This window comes from Geotrypetes seraphini, chromosome 3, assembly GCF_902459505.1.
Source record: "Geotrypetes seraphini chromosome 3, aGeoSer1.1, whole genome shotgun sequence".
Taxonomy (NCBI): Eukaryota; Metazoa; Chordata; class Amphibia; order Gymnophiona; family Dermophiidae; genus Geotrypetes; species Geotrypetes seraphini.
This window is the reverse complement of record NC_047086.1, coordinates 311,138,804-311,160,163: the sequence shown is the minus strand read 5'-3', so window position 1 is coordinate 311,160,163 and position 21,360 is coordinate 311,138,804. Positions and strand designations below refer to the sequence as shown.

General features: G+C 41.3%; 1 protein-coding gene across 2 annotated transcripts in view; it reads left to right on the top strand.

Moving 5' to 3' along the window:
• The window catches only part of LOC117358112 (serine palmitoyltransferase 3-like), a 277,511-nt gene that overhangs the window by 244,425 nt on the left and 11,726 nt on the right, over nucleotides 1–21,360 (top strand). For both annotated transcript variants that reach the window (XR_004538942.1, XM_033939641.1), the window contains exon 11: nucleotides 5,894–6,023. Coding sequence is in view for 1 of the 2 variants with exons in the window: in XM_033939641.1 (XP_033795532.1) it covers nucleotides 5,894–6,023 (130 nt within the window). In the remaining variant the exon portion in view is untranslated. The remainder of the gene's footprint in view (nucleotides 1–5,893; nucleotides 6,024–21,360) is intronic.

Here is a 21,360-nt window from a genome sequence, read left to right as displayed (position 1 = left end):
TCCTGGGCTTGACCCCTTCGGTTCCTCTCTTGTAACTCTAATGGAAGCCTGGTCTCTCTAGTCACTACCACAGTATTAGATGTTGGAAGTGCCTGCACTTCAGCCTAGAAACCTTGGCTCCTATTACTGGTGTAAACTTGGCCAAGGATCCCACCATCGAGCCTTTTCCTTTAAACTACTGCATAGGTTTTTTTTGGTTTGCTGGTCACAGTGTAGGTCTAATAAATAAACTGTAGCCCAGGAGTGGGCAATCTGAAACCTGCCATTGAATTTTATGCAAATATAGAAATTGGGGACAAGTTACACACAATGTAACAAGAGTGAAAAGGTACATGTATTAGATGGAAAAAATCACTCTATAGACCTGTTCAAAGGGTAAAGTTAATTGAATGATGTAACACAGTTCACCAAAACTTGCTCAGAATCAAGGAGGGGAAAACTGGGGCAAGCCCCAGAAAAACCACCTCACAGCCCAATCATCGCATGAAGGGTAAACGGTATCATTATATCATTCCATATATGCTTGTAAGTTGAAAAAATAAGCACTATAATGATTGAATAGATTTTAAAGTCCAAGAACTAAGCAAACTTAACTTGTAGCTTGCGGGTTCCGACGTGCACGTTTCGATCCTGCCTCAGGGAACACACAGGAATTGTTGAAAAAAACATGCGATGGGTATAGAGTTTCTGAGAAAAACAAAGTTAAAACGTCAATACTTTATTCAAAAATTAAATAAAAAGCTTTTTTCACATGAAAGTTAAAACAATTTAAACTTGGCTCACGGCTAAACAGCAAAGGGACTCACCAGGATTTAAATTGTTTTAACTTTCATGTGAAAAAAGCTTTTTATTTAATTTTTGAATAAAGTATTGACGTTTTAACTTTGTTTTTCTCAGAAACTCTATACCCATCGCATGTTTTTTTCAACAATTCCTGTGTGTTCCCTGAGGCAGGATCGAAACGTGCACGTCGGAACCCGCAAGCTACAAGTTAAGTTTGCTTAGTTCTTGGACTTTAAAATCTATTCAATCATTATAGTGCTTATTTTTTCAACTTACAAGCATATATGGAATGATATAATGATACCGTTTACCCTTCATGCGATGATTGGGCTGTGAGGTGGTTTTTCTGGGGCTTGCCCCAGTTTTCCCCTCCTTGATTCTGAGCAAGTTTTGGTGAACTGTGTTACATCATTCAATTAACTTTACCCTTTGAACAGGTCTATAGAGTGATTTTTTCCATCTAATAATTGAATTTTATGCAGCACGCACAACTGAAAGGAGTAATTGTAAGAGCGGCAAACCTTTTTTTGAGGCAAGTAAGTAAAAGTAAGAGGAAAAGGAAGGCTGCTTTGGTTCTCAAAAGTTGTAGCTGAGAAGGTAAGGAATAAGAGGTTAGCTTTCATAAAGAGGAAGACAGGCAAAAATATCTGGAAAAGTTGAGAGCCTGGTCGTGTAGTCCGAAAAGCAAAGATGCAAATGGAAGAAAAATTATCTGACACAGTAAAATGGGGAGACAAGACATTTTTTTTAGATGTATTAGTGATGGGAAGAAGTGCAAAAGTGGCACTGTGAGACTGAAAGATGAAGGGGAGAAATATGTAGAAGCTTATAAAGAAACGGCTGAATTGCTTAGCAAATATTTCTGTTCTGTGTTCATGGCTGAATCGCCAGGAGCGGGACAACAGAAGACAAACATGAATAGGGATGGAGGACTGGTAGACCCTGATCGATTTTCAGAAGGTTGTGTTCATGAGGAGTTAGCTAAAATAAAAGTACACAAAGGGATGGGGCTGGATGGTGTAAATCTGAGGGTGCTGAAGTTCTGAGAGTGCTAAGGAAGTTCTGGTGGCTCCACTGACTGACCTTTCCAATGAGTCTCTAGAGTCAGGAGTGGTACTGGAGGACTGGAAAAAGGCGGATGTGGTCCCTCTCCACAAAAGTGGAAGTAAGGAAGAAGTAGGGCATTGCAGGCCAGTAAGTCTGACTTCTGTGGTAAGCAAATTAATGGAAACGCTTTTAAAACAGAGAATGGTGAAGTTTCTGGAATCCTGTGGATTACAGTACTGAAGGCAAAATGGATTCACTAGAGGTAGATCTTGTCAGACAAATCTGATCAGTTTCTTTGACTGGGTGACCAGAGAATTGGATAGAGGGAGTGTGTTAGATGTGGTGTATTCTTCTCCCTCCATATTTGCTGTGATTGGGGATGAACAGTCCCGCAAATATGGAAAAACCACAAATAAGTATCGTCATAGAAAAGAAGGCAAAATGAAACGCGTGCAATCAGCCCGTTTTACCTTCCTTTGCTATCCTTTGTGGCAGCCACCCCATTAACACCCACTTCGCGCTCCACATTAAAACTCTCCCTCCTCAATGGTCAGGCCCCGAGGCCAAACCCACCTCCCCGCACACGCCCCACCCATTAGGCGATGTGTGCGTTTCAAGCCTGTCCCTGAGCAGCCTCCTTCACCTTTAATTGGACATCTGTAGGTGCTTGACTGGTTCTTGGCCCAGAAGCATGCGGGGGCTCGGCGGGTTTGGCACGTGTGATAACTAGACTCATGGCAGCCGCCAGGCGTCTTGCTGGAAACCAGGTGAGTAGGGGGCTTGCTGTATTTGTCTTCGCTCACTCCTTGGCTCTCCTCTCTTGTCATGTGGCTGTGAAAATTATTCTTGCTAACATAAAATGTGCCGTGGGGGGGAGGGAGGAGCCAGCATGCCAAAAGCTGTGAATAATCGAAATTGCGAGTGATGAAACCGTGAATACAGAGGAAGAAGTGTATTTAGATTTTAGCAAAGCCTTTGACAGTGTTCCACATACACATCTAATAAATAAACTTAGTGCCCTTGGGAAGGGTCCCAAAGTGACGGGCTGGTTCGAGAACTGGTTGAGTGGAAAGTGACAGAGAGTAGGGATCAGTGGAGATTGCTCTGAGGAAATATATGTTACCAGTGGTGTGCCTCAAGGTTCTGCTCTTGGGTCTGTTCTTTTTAACATTTTTATAAATGATATTACTGAAGGGCTGTTGGGTAAGGTTTGCCTCTTTGCAGATGATACCAAAATCTGCAATAGAGTAGACACCCAGGATTGTGTGAATAACATGAAGAAAGACCTGGCGAAGCTTGAAGAATGGTCTGAAATTTAGCAGCTAAAATTTAATGCTAAGAAATGCAAGGTCATGCATTTTGGCTGCAAAAAACCGAGGGAACAGTACAGTTTAGGGGGTGAAGAACTTATGTACATGACAGAAGACCGGGACTTGGGTGTGATTGTATGTGATGATCTTAAGGTGGCCAAACTGGTTGAAAAGGTGACGGCGAATGCTAGAAGGATGCTAGGTTGCATAGAGAGAAGTGTGGCCAGTAAGAAAAAGGAGGTATTGATGTCCCTGTATAAGACTTTGGTGAAACCTCATTTAGAATATTGTGTACAATTCTGGAGACTGCACCTTCAAAAAGATATAAAAAGGATGGAGTCGGTCCAGAGGAAGGCTCCTAAAATGGTATGTGGTCTTCATTATAAGGCGTATGGGGACAGACTTAAAGATCTCAATCTGTATTCTTTGGAGGAAAGGCAGGAAAGGGGAGATATGATAGAGACATTTAAATACCTACGTAATGTAAATGTGCATGATTCGTTTCTCTTTCATTTGAAAGGAAACTATGCAATGAGAGTGTGCATAGGATGAAGTTAAGAGGTGATAGGCTCAGGAGTAATCTAAGGAAATACTTTTTTACAGAAAGGGTGGTAGATGCCTGGAACAGTCTCCCGGAAGAGGTGGAGACAGAGAATTCAAGGATAAAGGATTTCAAGAAAGCTTGGGATAGTCACATGGGATCTCTTAGAGGAAGAGATAATGGTTGCTGCTGATGGGCAGACTGGATGGGCCATTTGGCCATGATCTGCCATCATGTTTCTATGAGAAGTAAACACAGAAAACATCATTGACCAGAGTGTTTGCAATTTTAAATACTGTATTTAACAAATATTTTCAGAATAGTCACTCTAGCAGTTTGTTTCCATTGTTTTTCAGTTAAATTTTTACTTTATCAGCGGTGCACAAGGAAGTGCCCCCACAATGCACAAGAGGTCCTGGGTCCAATACCCTCAGGAAAGGTTCAACAGGAAGTGAAATTAATAACAATGACAGCCAAGAGTAATTGCATAAAATATATTGTTTAGAAATGGGCAGTACTACAGATATGCAATGCTTAGAAGAAAGATACATCAAACATATGCTTGATACTAAGGTATAGGAAGATATTTTGTAAGAGAGCCGTTTCTGTGGAGGAAAACATATAGCTTTTCCAGAACAAAGAGAAACTGTGGTTTACCTGCATAAATGTGTGTCTGTGTGTGTCTTAGGCCTGAATAATGGGTGTATAGGTATGAATAGGCAGAAAGGGAGAAAGAGGCAGAGAAAGGGAGGTAGTCAAGAGAGGAGGCTTTTATAGGTTGGAATCTTGTTCTAAAAAATAGAATCTATTGTGGTTAAGTACCCATAATTTGGAAACTGTTTGAAACAACGGTAAGAATGGTGTGAAAGAGAAACAGGGACTAAGCTTGCCCTCGTAGACTTGAGTTTCTGCTATTTTCCAGTAAATTTCTGTGACAAGTTTCAAGTTTATTAGGTGACTTGATTAATCGCTTAATCAAATTTCTAAGCGATGTACACATTAAAATTTACATTTGTTAGGGAGCAATACAATACATACAAATACTTAAATAAGACTAAATTGCACTCAGTTTAACATATTCTAAACATTGGGTAAGGAGGGATGAAATACAATTCATAAAGTAAAGAAGAAACATTAAGGGAAGATACAAAAGGGTAATAAATAACAAAGGTATAACAAAGTAAAATGGAGTGATAAGATAATAAAATTAGGTTGCGAAGGCATCTTTAAAAAGGATTATCTATCTTTAAAAACATGGTCCTGGGGCTATTCTTTATCTTAAGCACCAGACCTTGGCACATTTATTGAAACTGTGGATCCTCCCAGCCTTCTGTCGGGGCTCTTTGTTAATTTTAAGCACTGATAATTTTCTAATGTCTTTCTGAGACTCAATGACCAGGAGCCATTACCAGGGTCAGATCTGTTTAATATCATTTCCCATAGGTCTTTGCTGACCTTGGTTAGGCAAATAAAAAATGGCTGACAAGGTGGTTGATGAAGCTCTATGCAATTCCAGTTCCATCATTATGTACTGTTGTGACCTTCTGTGTATAAAGTTTGCTCACCCTGTTACAACTCTTCCTTCAGACCTTGTCATGGCTGCTCCTGAGCTTGTCCTCTTTGTTTGTTCCACCCTATAAAAGCAACTTGACTGGAAGCACAGTTGGGAGCCCCTACTACTCTGTTATGTTGGCATCTGTGTAACCTACTACTAGTAATAATTTATATTTTTTTTATTGAAAGCTACTATACCGCTACTAATGACAGGAATCAATTCAGAGCAGTTTACATGAGCTTCAGTAATGGTGTTACAAAACATGAGCTTCTGTAAAGGCGTTACAGTACAGAGTTAGCATTTTTTGAGGTTTTCAATACAGACAGATTTATACTATAATCAATCATCCTACATATATGCACTACTAGATACGCAGCATTGTACAACTGACTATTTAGGCAAACCTTGGGAAAGGAACTCATGGTTAAAACAATGGGATCATGTGGAATAGTAATGAGAAATCTCTGCAAAGAGACTAATGTGAAAACTTCTTTTCACCAAAAAGTAATAAAGTTCCATACATACTACTAGAGGCATATCCCCATCATACAGGTCTATACAATTGGCTCGGCTATTTGGTTCAGACTTCTTTTGTTTTTCTTTGCAAAAAATATTTTTGAAAAGATAAACAGCCTATTGCTTTCTCCCTTTCTTCAGATGTTTTGCCAGGCAAATGTTAGAAAAGAAGATTGGCGTTGTCGTGGTCGGGTTTCCAGCTACTCCCATGGCAGAAACGAGAGCTCGATTTTGTATATCTGCTGTGCACACACGGGAAATGTTGGATGAGGTAAGAGTTACTGGATGCTCTGATGAACTCAGGAGTGAGTGGTGGCTGACACAAGGAATAAGAGACATTAGAAATCAGTTCACTGGAATTTTACTAGGGTTTTTTTTTATGATTTAAGTCATTTACTGTAAGAGTGTAGTGATGAAGTTGCATATTGAATGATAAAGATTCTAAAGAAGTCTAGAACAGTGATTTTCAACCTGGTCCTCAAGGTTCACCCAACCAGTCTGTATTTCAGGATATCCACAGTGAAATTGCCTGGTTTGTTTTGGACATTCTGAAATCAGATTGACTAAGGGCTCCTTTTATCAAGGCGTGCTACGGGGGTTAGCGCGTCGGACATTTCATCATGCGCTAATCTCCGCGGCAGCCTAAAATCCTAATGCCTCGTCAATGGAGGCAATAGGTACTAGCGCGGCAGGCGGTTTAATGTGCGGTATTCCGCGCGTTAAACCGCTACCGCGCCTTTGTAAAAGGACCCCCAAGTGTCACTGAGGACCGGCTTAAGATCCCACTGATCCAGAGTCTTGGCTTTTTTCACCATATATCACTATTTCATAGTGAAAAATACAGTGAGCCACAATTCTTTAGGAGGAGGGGAGGGATTATCTTGAAACCATGTTCTTATGTGCAAAGTCCACAGGTAATTTTTAACTTATATACCTTTGAAATTAATTCAGATCAACAATGCTTTTTCTTTGAAGTTGATGTACCAGCAGATCTTTCACCTAACATTTTTTAAAATTATTAAAAAAAAAAAAAAAACAACCTTTATTGATCAAAATACTGTGATAGAAGCTCTGTGATGGAAATATTGTGATGGAAACTCTGGGGCCTGTATAGAGCTTCCATTCCATGGTTAATTAGCAACAAATAAATGTCTTTATTGTATTTAGGTTCAACAGAAGCAATAATAATTCTGCAAAAACAGAAAAGGTTCATTGAAGCAAACCAATGGTCATTAAAATTTATTGGAACACTCCCAGGCCAGTTAAATGGTCTCAGCAACTCACTTTATTTTCCAGCACAGCAACAAAAAGATGTGACGTATTCTAGAGACTTATACATCAACTAGCAATATCCATCACAGTCCTGTCCTACTGTGCTGACAGCAGGGGCAGATTGATCACTGGAACAATAGGGCAGTGCCTGGGTGCTTGGATCCATGTAGTTTAATCATTTCTGATAGCTAGTTAAGGGCCCATGACACCTATTGCTCAGGGGCCGGATTTAGACTTGGTGAGGCCCTAAGCTATATAAAGCTTGGAGGCCCCTTGTTAATACGTTACACCATGTTGTATACTTTGGAAACAATAAGTAAATGGAATTTACGTGTGACTATGAATGAAGTCACCCTGCAGGGTTTAAAGGAACTATACAAAACCACCAACACAGTTCCAGGATGGTAACAAAAGAAAATTTACTAGTCAAAATAAAGGTCAGAATGGCTCAAAATCCACTGTAACATGCAAATGCACAAAACAAAATGGCCAGAGGAAAACTCTGGCAGCATTTAGGATTTGTACTCCTAATGGAAACAGTTCTCTCTGTGATTCAGTCCTTCACAGAGCTGCTTTTCAATAAAGTTTCCTATTCCCAAGTCTGCTCCTAGCAGAGCTCAGATAAGTACAGTTCAGAATACCAAAATCAGTTCCTGGAGAATATACTTTCTCATTCAAACATTCCTAGCACAAGCACACAAAAAAAAATCCTCCAGCCTAAAATGGAGCAGGGCTGGGAAAAGAGGAGTGTCTCAAGTTTGCTTGCAAAAAGCCCTAACAGCTTTTCAACATTCCCATCCAGATGGAAGCAAACTTCTCCCCACAACACTCCCAACTTTACAGAAAAGTGCACAGTCCAGGAAGTCCATGAAAGTGACTGGGACAGAAAAATATCCCAGCCAATAGTAGAAAAAAAACCTCATAGTCTTGTGCTCAGCTAGAGCTGGTTGCCACTCCTACTTCCATCAGCTCTGGAGCGCTGCACAAATCCTCAGCAGTAAGTTCACCTGGCAACTCCATGGGCATCTCCTGATCAGTTGCTAGTAACTCTGAAGTGGCTTCAGTTTCATCCACTTCCATGGACACAAAGGCATTACCCTCACTTGAGCCAGGCAGCTCCTCCTCAAGGAGAGCTCTAAGCTTCTCCCTAACCTGCCTAACAGCTTGTTGAGCACTGCTGGCTTTTCACGTGTGAAGACACGCCCTATTCTACCTGAGTTCAGTACCTTGCTGCTCCTCTCCTTGGCTCCCCCGGTGGTGACCTGGATAATAGTTATTCTGCTTGCTCTCAGGTTTGGCTTTACACTCCAGGGTTCTAGCTCTGCTGTATTCATGAGAAGGTTTGTGTTGCTCTGGGTTGCTAACAGGCTCAGGGAGATCCAAATAGTGGCGAGGCCGGGTCCTGGGCACCCTCTTTTTGGGTTTCTTGTCCCCTTTCCTTCCAGCACCCCCACAGACCTTGGCAGGCACAGAGCCTGACTGGTCACAGTGTATGTATACACACACACAGGGGGCCCCCTATATCCGCGGTTTCACTTATCTGTGGTTTATTGGTTTATTTGGGGCCCTCCTGTACTCTACCCCACTGTGCCCACAGCCCGATGGACCTCCTCAAATCTTCACCAGTAGTGAGCAGCATCTCCTGCCTGCTGCTCGCACCGGCCTGAGCTACCTTCTTCTGAGGTCACATCTGGGAGATGCTGCACGCATCCAGTGAAAACTTGAGGAGGTTATAGGAGCTCTCCTGTGAGTATGTGTATATAGATATAGATATAATACAGTACTGTATATATATAATGCTGAGAAAATTAGTAATTTGTATCACTTTATTAATATAAGTAATAATGAACTTGTTTGCAAAATCAGAACACTGATAAACCTGAAAACAGAGAATTTATTTTTATAATATTACCTAAATTCATTATGTATGAAGCTATTTTTAAAGTACAGGTGAAGGTAATTCCACCTCTGAAACATTTAAATACTTTTGATAAAAAGCCACAAAAAATTTTCTGAGACCCCACAAATTCTGAGCTTTTGTGAGGCCCTAAGCTGTAGCTTATTTAGCTTATAGGTATATCTGGCACTGGGACCAGATCACTTTGAGTCCCCACCCCTGGCTGGCAGCAAAGCTTCAAACTTCTGAACAGTCTATAGCTGATTTGGGATCTATCCAGAAGGCTCCTTTCTCTTCTCTCTGGGCCTTCCTGACTTCCTCTCACTCCAAGCTCTTATTTGTCCTGTTTAAGGCTTCCCTGCTCTGCCCTAATTAAAATGGCCTTTTGAGTGATATTTTTAAGAAGGGCCAGGGTTCTCCTATACACACACTCACAGGGAAAAATAATAGATGTACATTTTACAAGACACAACAACAAGAGATCTAAAAATTGCAAAGCAAATCCAATTAACTTGTTCTCTATCTACCAAAAATTAGAGGAAAAAAGTATACGTGTGTGTGTGTATATATATATATATATATTTATCGTCACCCCATATAAGGTCTGAATATCTTTCATTGGCACAAAAAAATCTCCATATAATAATCTTAACATAGCATGTGGTACAATTAAATAAGAATTAAATATAATAAAGATTTAGTCACAAAAATAGAAAGAATTGGTCTGCAAACCCTTGTCCAGAAGAACATCCATTCCTCCTCATCAACAGCTTCCCCTATATATGCTCCATAGTTACACATCCAGCAACAGTCTTGAACTTAAACTTTCTGTACACTGAAGATGCCTTTGATTTCTGTCCATACAATCCTACACAGAAATCACGCATATTTGTATCTCCTTTCTGCACCAGTCTAAACAATTTGGAATTTGGCAGGCAATGCTAAAGCTGCAACCACCGGTAATAATACAACATTCTAACTCAAATTCTCTGCTCATATTCACAAAAGACTTGAATTTACTGTCATTCATGAGCTGAGTGATGTACCATATACCCTTATCTTGCCAATCAGTCCAATTTATTATGTTTCCCTGAATTCTTATGTCGGAATTGTGCCATACAGATAAAAAAAATTCACATCCTGCTACAAGAGACATAAACTGCCTGTATTACTAAAGAAGACTTCCAACCTCAAAACCTGCATAGTACACACACATTTTAAAGGAAATGGGGACACTAAAGCCTGTTCCAATTCCAACCACCGAGGACCTTCTGGCATATACCAAGCCACTTCAGCAGCAGTTACAGATCTATTCTTCATCAATCTTGGGGTTTACAGTAGATCAACGGCTCATACTACCGAGACATCCTCTTAACACACAAGATGTTGACAGCGATCCGTTGCATGTCGGGAGATTACTTTATCTTCCAAAAGGACAATGCCCCAGCATATCAGGCAAAGGACACTGTAGAACTGCTACCTCCGACATAGGAGGGAAGGCTTCCGCTGCCCGTGGCTTTCTGAGGAGAAAAGACTGCAACTGGAAGGAGGAGGAAGCCGGCCAGAAGAAGGTAAACACTCAGGAAAGAGGCATGTACTTGGGGCACAGATTGGAGGGAGGGAGAAAGAGGGGCGCATTGGGACACAGGAGGGAGAGGGGCATGTTGGAACACCAAAGGTAGAACGAGGACCCCATTTGTAAATATGAGTAAGACGGACATTCGTAAAACAGGGACTGCCTATACCTGGGGCAACGGATGGTTAAGTGACTACCAGTAATTGGATACTAACAACCAATTAGAATTTGCACATGCAATTGGCTGTGTGTTATTCTATAAGGCTCAGAACCTAACTCTAATACGTATATCTGAAGAGGTGGCATTTCAAAAAGTTGCACGTAGAACTACAGAATTCACCCAAAGTTGGGTACTGCCATTTACATCTGCTTTTAGAAGTTGTAAGTACAATAGGGTTGTCTAGAAAAACCTAAAGTTGGAAAAACCATGCAAATGAAGTTTTTCCCATGAATTTGATTGTACTTGATCAGAAAATCTTTAAAAATTTTTAAAGCCCATCCTGGAGTCGCTCAGAGCCACTAATTATTACATAAAGCTCCGTTTTGCTTAAAATGTGCTCTATTTCATCTTTTCTAGACCCTAAATCTCTCAATATTCTAATCCATTCTTTAGTCATTTCCAGCTTAGACTATTGCAATTCCTTCTATCAGGGAATCACCCAAAAACAGATCAGGAGATTACAAATAATTCAAAATACAGCTATTAAAATAATCTATAAGGCAAAAAAAATTGACCATGTTTCCCCTCTTCTTAAAAAAGCCCATTGGTTACCCATCACTCACAGAATCTCATTCAAAACTCTTTTACTAACATTCAAAGTTCAACTCGATCACTCCCCCATGTTCATTGACAGGCTTTTAATTCCTTATGAATCCTCAAGGTCATTGAAATCACCTCCACATCTTCTGACCATTCCCTCAATCCGACAGCTTTTCTATGACACAACTCACAAAACTATTTACTTGGTAGTTGCACCAACACTATAGAACGTTCTACCCTTTACCCTAAGGCAAGAAACTAGTTTAAATAACTTTAAAATAAATTTTAAAACTTTTCTCTTCAAAGACGCTTATGAGATCTATGATTGATAATGTAATAAAAAATAAATAAAAGCAAAAGTGCTTGCTTTAGTCAACTCCCTTCCCTGATGTTTTTTTCCTGTACCTTTCCCTTTTATTTTTCATATTGTATCCTTACCCTTTCTCCCTTCGTTTCATGATGGACCACGTTTGACCCAGCAGCGGCAATTCTTATCCTATATAATAAAACCCTAAGGGTTTTGTGTTCCCTGCCGTCATGGTGTGTGATCCATGGCCGTGTTCCATTTTAGAACCCGGCGGCAGGGAACACTCTGGCCACTCCCCTCCTCCCGCCCTCACTCACCAACCGCTGCTGCTGGAGGAAGCTGCAGGCAAGCTCTCTCCCAGCGGCGCCAGAACGACATCATCGCCGCCCAGTACCACTGCCGACGCCGCTCTTCAAAGGAGCCTGGTGAGAATAACGGCCGCCTGTAACAAACTTTGCAGGCCGCTCAGCTCCTCAGTAGCACGTTTCCTCTGACGTACGCGATCGCGTCAGAAGGAACTTGCTACTGAGGTGCATAGCGACCTGCGAGGTTCGCTACAGCTGGCCGCTATCCTCACCAGGCTGCAAACGAACATGCTGGACAGGGGGAGCAGATAAGGGGCGCTGATGGGCCGGGGAGCAGGGAAGAGGGACAGGGGGAGCACGAAAGAGGTGCTGATGGGCCGGGGAGCAGGGAAGAGGGACAGGGGGAGCACGGAAGAGGTGCTGATGGACGGGGGAACAGGAAAGAGGCTGCAAACGAACATGCTGGACAGGGGGAGCAGATAAGGGGCGCTTATGGACCGGGGAGCAGGGAAGTGGGACAGGGGGAGCACAAAAGAGGTGCTGATGGACTGGGGAGCAGGGAAGAGGGACAGGGGGAGCACAGAAGAGGTGCTGATGGACACGGAGGACATAAAAGGAAGGGAGAAGGGCTACTGCTGGATAGGGGGAGCTGGCAAGGGGTGGTGGTGGATAGCGGAGGAAAAAGAGACAGACAGAAAGAAAGACAGACAGAAAGCAGCCAAGGAGAGAGAGAGAGAGAAAGACACATCTATTCTAGCACCCGTTAATGTAATGGGCTTAAAGACTAGTGTTCTTATAATTACTTTTAGTTTTTTTGTCTATTCCCCAGATTTTTAATTAATTATTTTAACACAGTAAAGATGTAAACCGCTTTGGAATGGAAAAGTGATATATCAAGACATAAAGAAGAACTTGCACTTATCTTCAATACATCTTCTGATAAATAAGATCTCCACTGCTCCTTAAATATAGCCAGTTTACTGTTCAAATCATGTTAGAGGTTTCTCTAACATGATTTGAACAGTAAACTGGCTATATTTACGGAGCAGTGGAGATCTTATTTATCAGAAGATGTATTGAAAATAAGTGCAAGTTCTTCTTTATGCATGCTGCTATTAACTTTTTACTTCATTTTTGAATCATGCTATTATAGTACTTTAATTTGACCCACGGAGTTTTTTGTGACCGAGGATGTGTTTTCTATGACAACTTAGTATTTGTCATAGTAGTTTCTTGGATTGACTTCCTTGAAACACTGAGATATTTTTCTCCGTGGTAGGAACCTGCCTTTTCTGCCTTCTGTTAATAGGTGTATTATTTGAATACCTTTTAGTGTTGATTTGTTATTTTTGGTATTCAGCTTGTACATTTTTTGTTATTTTGTCAGTATATAATCTTCCCATTCGGCTTTCAGTGTACTTATTGCTACAGTTTCTGGGTTTTTTGTTGTTTTTTTTGAATAATTTTTATTGAAATTTTTCTTATGTTTACATACAAAACTCAACAACAATTCAGCAGACAATAGCAGACCAAGCAAGGTCATCCGTGTTAATCCTTCATGGAGACCTAAGAGATCCAAACCCTGTACCGAAAGACCCTCTCCTCCCTAACCCCCTACCTCCAGTTTCTGGGTTTAATTACTGGGGGTAAATTCTAGCAATTTACTTTCAGAGTAAACAGATGTTTCAAAGATGGTAAGGTCTACAGCCAGGAAGCTTGAGGTTTTCTAGAAAAAAAAAAATCCTTAAGTTGGATAAATGTAAAAAATCAAAACATTTGGGGCAAGGAAGCTCCTTAAAAACACTTTGAATTCTGAAAGCAGTAAGGCAGAGTAAGATATTAGCTTCCAGTTTTGAGGAAATACTCTTCCATAGTTCAAGTGCTGGAAAAATAAGTGAAATAGATTCAGAATTGCTATTCCCTCTTTTAATCCCTTAGGTGTAGTCCACAGCAATAACCTCAAATGGCCATTCCGTAGATAATTAAGTTCCATTTGTATTCAGTGTGTGTTATCAAGTCCTGCAGTCCAAGAAACTTTGCTTATCAAAAGAATTGCCCAGTAATATAATTTAAAATCATGGAGCCTTACTATCGCTTTTAAGTTTCTTTGGGTTCACTAATTGTCAAGAAACTCCAGGGTTCTTTTGTATCCAAACAAGTCTCTTGAAAAAGATATTGGGATTGATATGGGCAACATATTTAGTAGAAATAATATACAAGGAAGGATACTTATCTTCAATGTTGCTATTCTGCCAAAACTAATTTTATTCAGCAGAAAGGGGGGATAACTTCATAACCATTCTTAGGATCTGCTGTTAGCTGCACCCCTAAATATTCTAAGGCTGATGCAGACTGTTTATAATTTATAATTTAGTGGTGAGGTCTGGCATTTCTCTTTGATGTCTTTATAACCTGGGAAGGAACTGAACTGCTGAATAAAGGCTGAGAGTGCTGGAAGGGTAACCTCTAGCTTTCTAATGTAACGTGCAACATGACACATAGATATTTTGATGGTCACTCACATATTACTGTATATGCATGTATAAATGGCACATAAAATTCCACACTAATAAAAGTACAACCACTTGCTGTAAACATGTTCTGGGATGGAGCTTTGGCAGAGCATGATGTAAGTGTATGGGAGGATTATTTTATTAACTGTGATATCTGCAGTTTTTTATGAAGATACATAGGCACATATACTCGTATATCTTAATAAAATAAGCTGCAAATATGCATCTTTTGCCTTCTCAATCCAGGTGATTTAGAAAATTGCCCTTTGTTTATTTGGGCTAGATTCACTAAGCAAACCGATCGTGTACTAATCGGTTTGCGACCCCTTAACGAGCAAGTTTTCCTCCGGCCTGATTCACTTACCTCTCCTGCGATCCGCTTTGAATCCGTGCATGCAAATGAGGAGAAACTCATGCAAACTGGACAGCGACCCGATTGACTACACAGAATTTCACATCGGACAGGGCTGGCCGATCAACGGAAGAAGCGACTGCTGAGGCGCAGTCAAAAACGTCCTTCCGACTCTCCTGTTCTATTGAAGTCCTGCTCTCTGCCCTGTCAGTGCCAATCTCCTGCAGCCCTGAACGCCTCCTGCAGCCCCGCAGTGCAGGGTTAAACCCATGGGCTCGCACTGGAGGGAAGGATGGAAGAGGCTGCCCCACTAACAGCACTGCCCTGACTGCCTGTGCAAGCCCATGGGTTTAACCCGAAGCAGGTTAAACCCATGGGCTGCAAAAGTTTAAAGTTGTTTTTTTTTTAAAGTCACGGCTAGGACGGGTCTGCGCATGTGCACCGATCGCACATGTGCGAGCTGTGCAGGCAGATGGGGGCGTTTCTCCGATTGCCCCTATCTGCATATTTTTGTTTTCTGAATTGGTGGGACCTGCCCGGATCGGGCCTGATCTGGCAGGTTAGTGAATCCTGGCCCATGTTCATTTCATCTGGCCCAGAAAGGTGAATTTTAATCATTGGTGTGAAGAGTTCTATTATTAATATGAATAGAAGAGAGGGAGCACCCTTGTCTTGTTTCTTTGTCTAAGGTCAATGATCTGATAAATATCCATTCACTCTAATCTATACTTTAGGATGACTGCAGAGGCAGAGGTGGCTCAAGGCAATCTGCTGCCTGAGGCGAGGGATGAGTTGCCCCCCTTCCCCCTCCGAGCATCTAAAATGTGGGTGGGGCAAGGGCTGCCCCAACTATTAGGCAAGACTGGCCAGCTGCCTATGGCAGCTGCTTCTTAGAGGGTAGTAGCTTCAGTAGTATAGTAAATGACAGACAAACTCAGTTTCTCATCACATATACTTGCTTTTCAGCAAAAGCTCAAAGGAGATATATGATGTTCAGTGGCGTACCTAGCATATGCGACACCCAGGGCCCATCATTTATTCACACCCCCTTCATCTATTTGAAAAACATGAATTTTAGTAACACTCCACTCATTGCACAACAAGAATGTACCTAGGAAAAGGCAGCATCTTATATACTCACCCACTGTAAAACTAAATAAGCCAGACTAGTACAGATTGATCCTGTACAGTCAATGCTAACAGAGAACCATGCCTTTCATACACACAGAACACAGAAAACACCTTCACCCAGTATGGAATATGTAATCACAAATTAACCCACCCCCACCCCCTTTTATAAAACAGTAGCACAGTTTTTAGCACTGGCCATGGCGGTAACAGGTCCATTTCTCATGAAATTCCTATGCGCGTCAGAGCTCTTACCATCACGAGCACCACTAAAAACTACGCTATGGTCTTGTAAAAGGAGGGGTAAAATAGAAATATATAGACAAAAGTTAAACTTGACTCTGCATATAGAGCAACATAGTAGATGCAACATCACAGAAACAGTGATGCACGTCCCCCAATATTGTGCAAAATATAAAGATAACAGATGTAAATTTGAAAAAACAGAGAAATAGCAATCATCATTTTACAAATTAACAAATAACCCCCTCCCCACCTCCCTTTTATCAAGCTGCATTAGGGCTTTTTATCGCAGGCCACAGCAGTAACAGCTCCAATGCTTATATGAATTCTATGAGCATCAGAGCTTTTACCGCCACAGCCGGCAATGATAAACACACACACCCTTTTATGAAGTCTCGTTAGCCTTTTTTATTGCCGGCCTTGGAGGTAAAAGCTCCAGCGCTCATAGAATCCTATGAGTGTCAGAGCTAATATTTGTAGGTAGATTTATGCTGTAATATACTAATTAGTGCAGATAAACATCTATCACATAAACACCTCGTGTCGAGCTTTAATCCACTGCTGTCGGGTTACGCCCTATGCCTCCTTACACGAGTAAACAGAGACCTAAAATATCTGAAATAGTTTTATTATAAAGATAGAAAAATATAGTCACATATAGCCAGCAGTAAATAACAAACTAACAATTATTCACAATATCTCTGAATGCATATATAAATGTCAGCACACAATTAGTACACAGTAATCACTTAGGGCCTCTTTTACGAAGCCGTGCTAATGGCCCTGAAGCCCATAGAGATTTAAAGGGCTTCGGGGTCATTGCCATGCGGCAGCCGCTAGTGCGGCTTTGTAAAAGAGGCAATAAGTAATTTAGTAAATATATGACTAATTTTTACACACAAAGTATACTTCCTTACAATACTGATTCTTGATTAGTTAGCAGCAATTTATTAGAGCTTATCACCAAAGGGGACCTAACATTCCCGTCCATACAAAACAAGATTCTATCTAACCCAGCAAGACTAAAAGATAATTCTGATCTCACCACTGGATAGAGCCTCAGCGAATCCGGAGAAACACATTTAGATCTGAGTTCACCCAAATCCAAAATTGTCTAACCCTGAGAAAAGCACCTCAATCCTTAGATCGTGTCAGATGACCCTTCAGGACCAATCAAAGTAGAACAGCAAGAATGAATAGTCTTCTTGTGCAGAGGCCTTGGTAGGTGCCACAGATAAGAGCACAAAGCATAGTTCATAAAGTAACACTCCTCAATGTTCACATAGGAGATGAACACGCTGGGATGGACAAATGTCCTTGATTGCACACACACAGTTCTTGTAAACACATCCAGACTGCTTCAGGACAGCAAAGATGGTTCATGACTTGAAATGAGTCTGAGGCCTACCATTAGGTGAAGCAGGAATCACCCCTACATCGCGGCTTCGTAAAAGGAGGCCAAAAGGGGGGGGGGGAATAAAACAAAACTGGAAAATAAGATAATTCATTTTTGTTTATTCATTTATAACCTGCTTTTTACAGAGCGGTTTACAGCAAAAACATATACACTATTTAAAACACATATACACACACACCATACATGGTTAAAACACCAATAAATAAGCAGCCAGTGCTTACACCATCATAAACTCAGTCCCCACATTTCATTTTACAGAGTAAGTGTCTTTTCAATAACCTCTTAAAGGTACATAAATTTCCCTGCTGTCATATATACATAGGTACTCGATTCCATTCTTGGGGACCCATACAAGAAAACATGCTTATTCTTGAAACCTTCAACCTCAAACACCCAACAGGCGGTATTTGCAAATCTGCACGATGGACAGAACGAAGCTTCAGTAATGGGACATAAGACAGAATGTTCTATATCAAACCATACATACACAAATAAACCATCACCAGCAGTCTATAGCGTATGCAATCCTCCAGTTTTAACCAATATAACTTCAAGTAATATTCTGTCACATGTTCAGTCCTCCCTAACCGAAATAGCATTCTGACTGTTTTACAAAACCTGCAACGCACTCTACATGGCTGCAGGCAGGCGACCAAAATGATAAAGGGGATGGAACTCCTCTTGTATGAGGAAAGACTAAAAAGGTTAGGGCTCTTCAGCTTGGAAAAGAGAAGGCTGAGGACAGATATGATTGAAGTCTACAAATCCTGAGTGGAGTAAAGCGGGTACAAGTGGATCGATTTTTCACTCCATCAAAAATTACAAAGACTAGGGGACACTCAATGAAACTGCAGGGAAATACTTTTAAAACCAATAGGAGGAAATATTTTTTCACTCAGAGAATAGTTAAGCTCTGGAACGTGTTGCCAGAGGTTATGGTAAAAGCGGATAGCATAGCAGATTTTAAGAAAGGTTTGGACAAATTCCTGAAGAAAAAGTCCATAGTCTGTTATTAAGACATGGGGGAAGCCTCTGCTTGCCCTGAATCGGTAACATGGAATGTTGCTACTCTTTGGGTTTTGGCCAGGTACTAGTGACCTGGATTGGCCACCATGAGAACGGGCTACTGGGATTGATGGACCATTGGTCTGACCCAGCAAGGCTATTCTTATGTTCTTAGTCAAGGCATGATAACACCATAGACTGTAGCATGATCTTAAATGTACAATCCCACAAATATGGCCTAATTTTTCTCAAGAGGCACAACCTAAAGAAAATTTTTTGTGTCAACACGGAGTCCACCAGGTCACCCAAATATTTGACTTCTTCTGAAAACCTTATAGAGGTATCCAGGAGCTGAATTGAGCCAGGGACGTCATTTACCTATGCCTTTCGAAACCACATCACTTTCGTTTTTTTAACATTCAACTTCAGGCAGCCACCCTCCATCCAATTTCTTACCCCCATCATCACCAACTGTAACCGGTCCACCACCTCTTCCAAACTTCCTTCAACAGGGAGCAACAGCTGGATGTTGTCTACATAAAGTCTAAAGGAGTCTCCCAAACCGTACAACAACTTAAACAAAGGTAGAAGGTACAAATTGAATAGCGCAGCTGAAAGCGCAAACCAGCCATTAATTCACTATGGTTGGATACCTGTCCATTTACAGCCACCTCCTGCCGTAATTCAAACAGGAACGACGCGAACTACGCCAAGACTGTCCCAAAAACACCACAAGCTTCTAGTCAGTTTAACAATATCTGATAATCTAATGTATCAAATGCGGCCAAGAGGTCAAGAAAAAAATGGCCAAATGCTGACCACCACTCTCCAATCCACTTCTCAATTCATCCAGCATCAAAAGGTCTGAGTTTTGTGATGCCAGCTGAAGGCATGTTGCTGACCATCAAGTATGCAATGATCCTGAATAAACTGATCAAGCTGTCTATAGACTAATTTTTCAAGTATTGTCGCCAATACCGGCAGCGAGGTATTGGTCCATTTTATTGGACTGATAACATTTGTCAATTAGCTTTCAGAGGCCAAAATCTCTTTTCTCAGGTCAGTAAAGTATACTGCTCTTACTATCCTATCCTGACCCGAGGAAGGGGGTTTTGGTCTCTGAATTAGTCAAAAATGTATTACAATTAGTCCAACAAAAGGATCACCTTATTTCCATTTTCTATTTATAAATAGTTATCAACACAGCTACAATACTACTTTATCCTAGAGCAAAAAAATAAATAGAATTTTTTTTTCTACCTTTGTCCTCTCTGGTTTCTGCTTTCCACATCTTTCACATTTGCTGTGTAAATATCAATGTAACAGTTTCAGTGAGAGAGAGACACTTGCATCCTAACTTGAGGAATTGGCTGTGACCTGCCCTGTACTACAACTGAAGAAGCACCAGTTAAGTAGAGTTAAATGCAGCTGAAAAGAAAGTTATTCTGGTTGATTTGTGGAACACTGCCACCTTGTGGCAATATTACTAGTACTTGTCATTGTGAACTATTAAACATTTCTAGTGTAACAGGAATATCAGTCTTTACCAACGGGTATTTACCCTCTTTTACTAAAAAGTTTGTAGAAAGCCTTATTTACATATTCTTCTGCTCCTCTCACTCTGGACTGTGCTGGATTTCCTCACTCTTTCCAGCAAAGTTATAGGAGCTTCTCTGTTCTGCTCACTTTTAATTCCTTTGTTTTTTAGGTTATTCTCCTGTAATCAAGGCTTTTGGTGCTGCACAGGCACTCAGTTCTCCTGAGACATCTCTGGCTGCAAGAAGATACAAACTCTCAGGGCAGAGGTCTGTAGCCCACAGACACATGCTTTGCATGATTCCTGTGTGATTGGCCTGCATTAATAGTCCAGAGGCTCAGGGACCGTTCCACTAGGAACAGGCTTGCCCTAAGTATCATCAGCAGTGGGCTTGAGTGCAGGCTATGTGGCTTTCGTGATGTTTTATGCCAGGATCAGGGCCGACTGCATTCCTCCCCCACAATGTTGTGCGGGTTGGGGAGTCTGAGGGTCCTGTCCTATGTGGGAACTGGACAGCAGTCCAAAGTAGTGCTGTCTGATTCAGGAAAAAAAATTTTGATTTGATTCAGCCTATTAAATTGATTTTTCGATTCGATTTTCCTGCTCAATTGGGTGGTTTTTTTCCAAACATCCTGGTGGGTTTATTTTATAGTCTCTTCGCCCCTTTTATAGCCTCTTCACCCCCTTTGCCCTCTCCTACCCACACTGGTCCTGTGGTATAAACAAACAAAAAATACTTTTCCTCTCTCTGTTAAATCCTAGCTCACATTCGCGGTCTAACACCAGCTCTGGAAGGATACACATTTCAAATCTGACATATTGTAATCACAAAACAGAAAATAAAATTATTTTTCCTACCTTTTGTTGTCTGGTCATTTTTCAAATCATGTTGATCTCAGGCTTTGGATGTCTTCTGATCAGGCACTCCTTCTTTCTCCATGCTAACCATCCATCTCTGTCCTCCCTTTCTGTTTCCCTTTCCTCCCCCAGAGGTCTGGAATCTTTCTTTTTTTCATCTCCATCCCCGACAGCTGCAGCGATGGATTCCACCATCCACAGATCCACCATCTCTCTTCTGTGTCCCTGTCCCTATTCTCCTCTCCAGTAGTGTCCCCCTTGTATCCCAGCATCTTATCTCTGTTTCATGTCTCTCTCCTTATCCAACTTTGTCTTTCTCTCTTCCTTACCTCCTGTATCCCCTTCCCCAGGTATAGGCTTTCTCCTACTATCTATCCTGCCATCCTGCACCCTGCCCACCTACTTTGGAGCAGTATCTGTCCCTCTTGTACCCTTCCC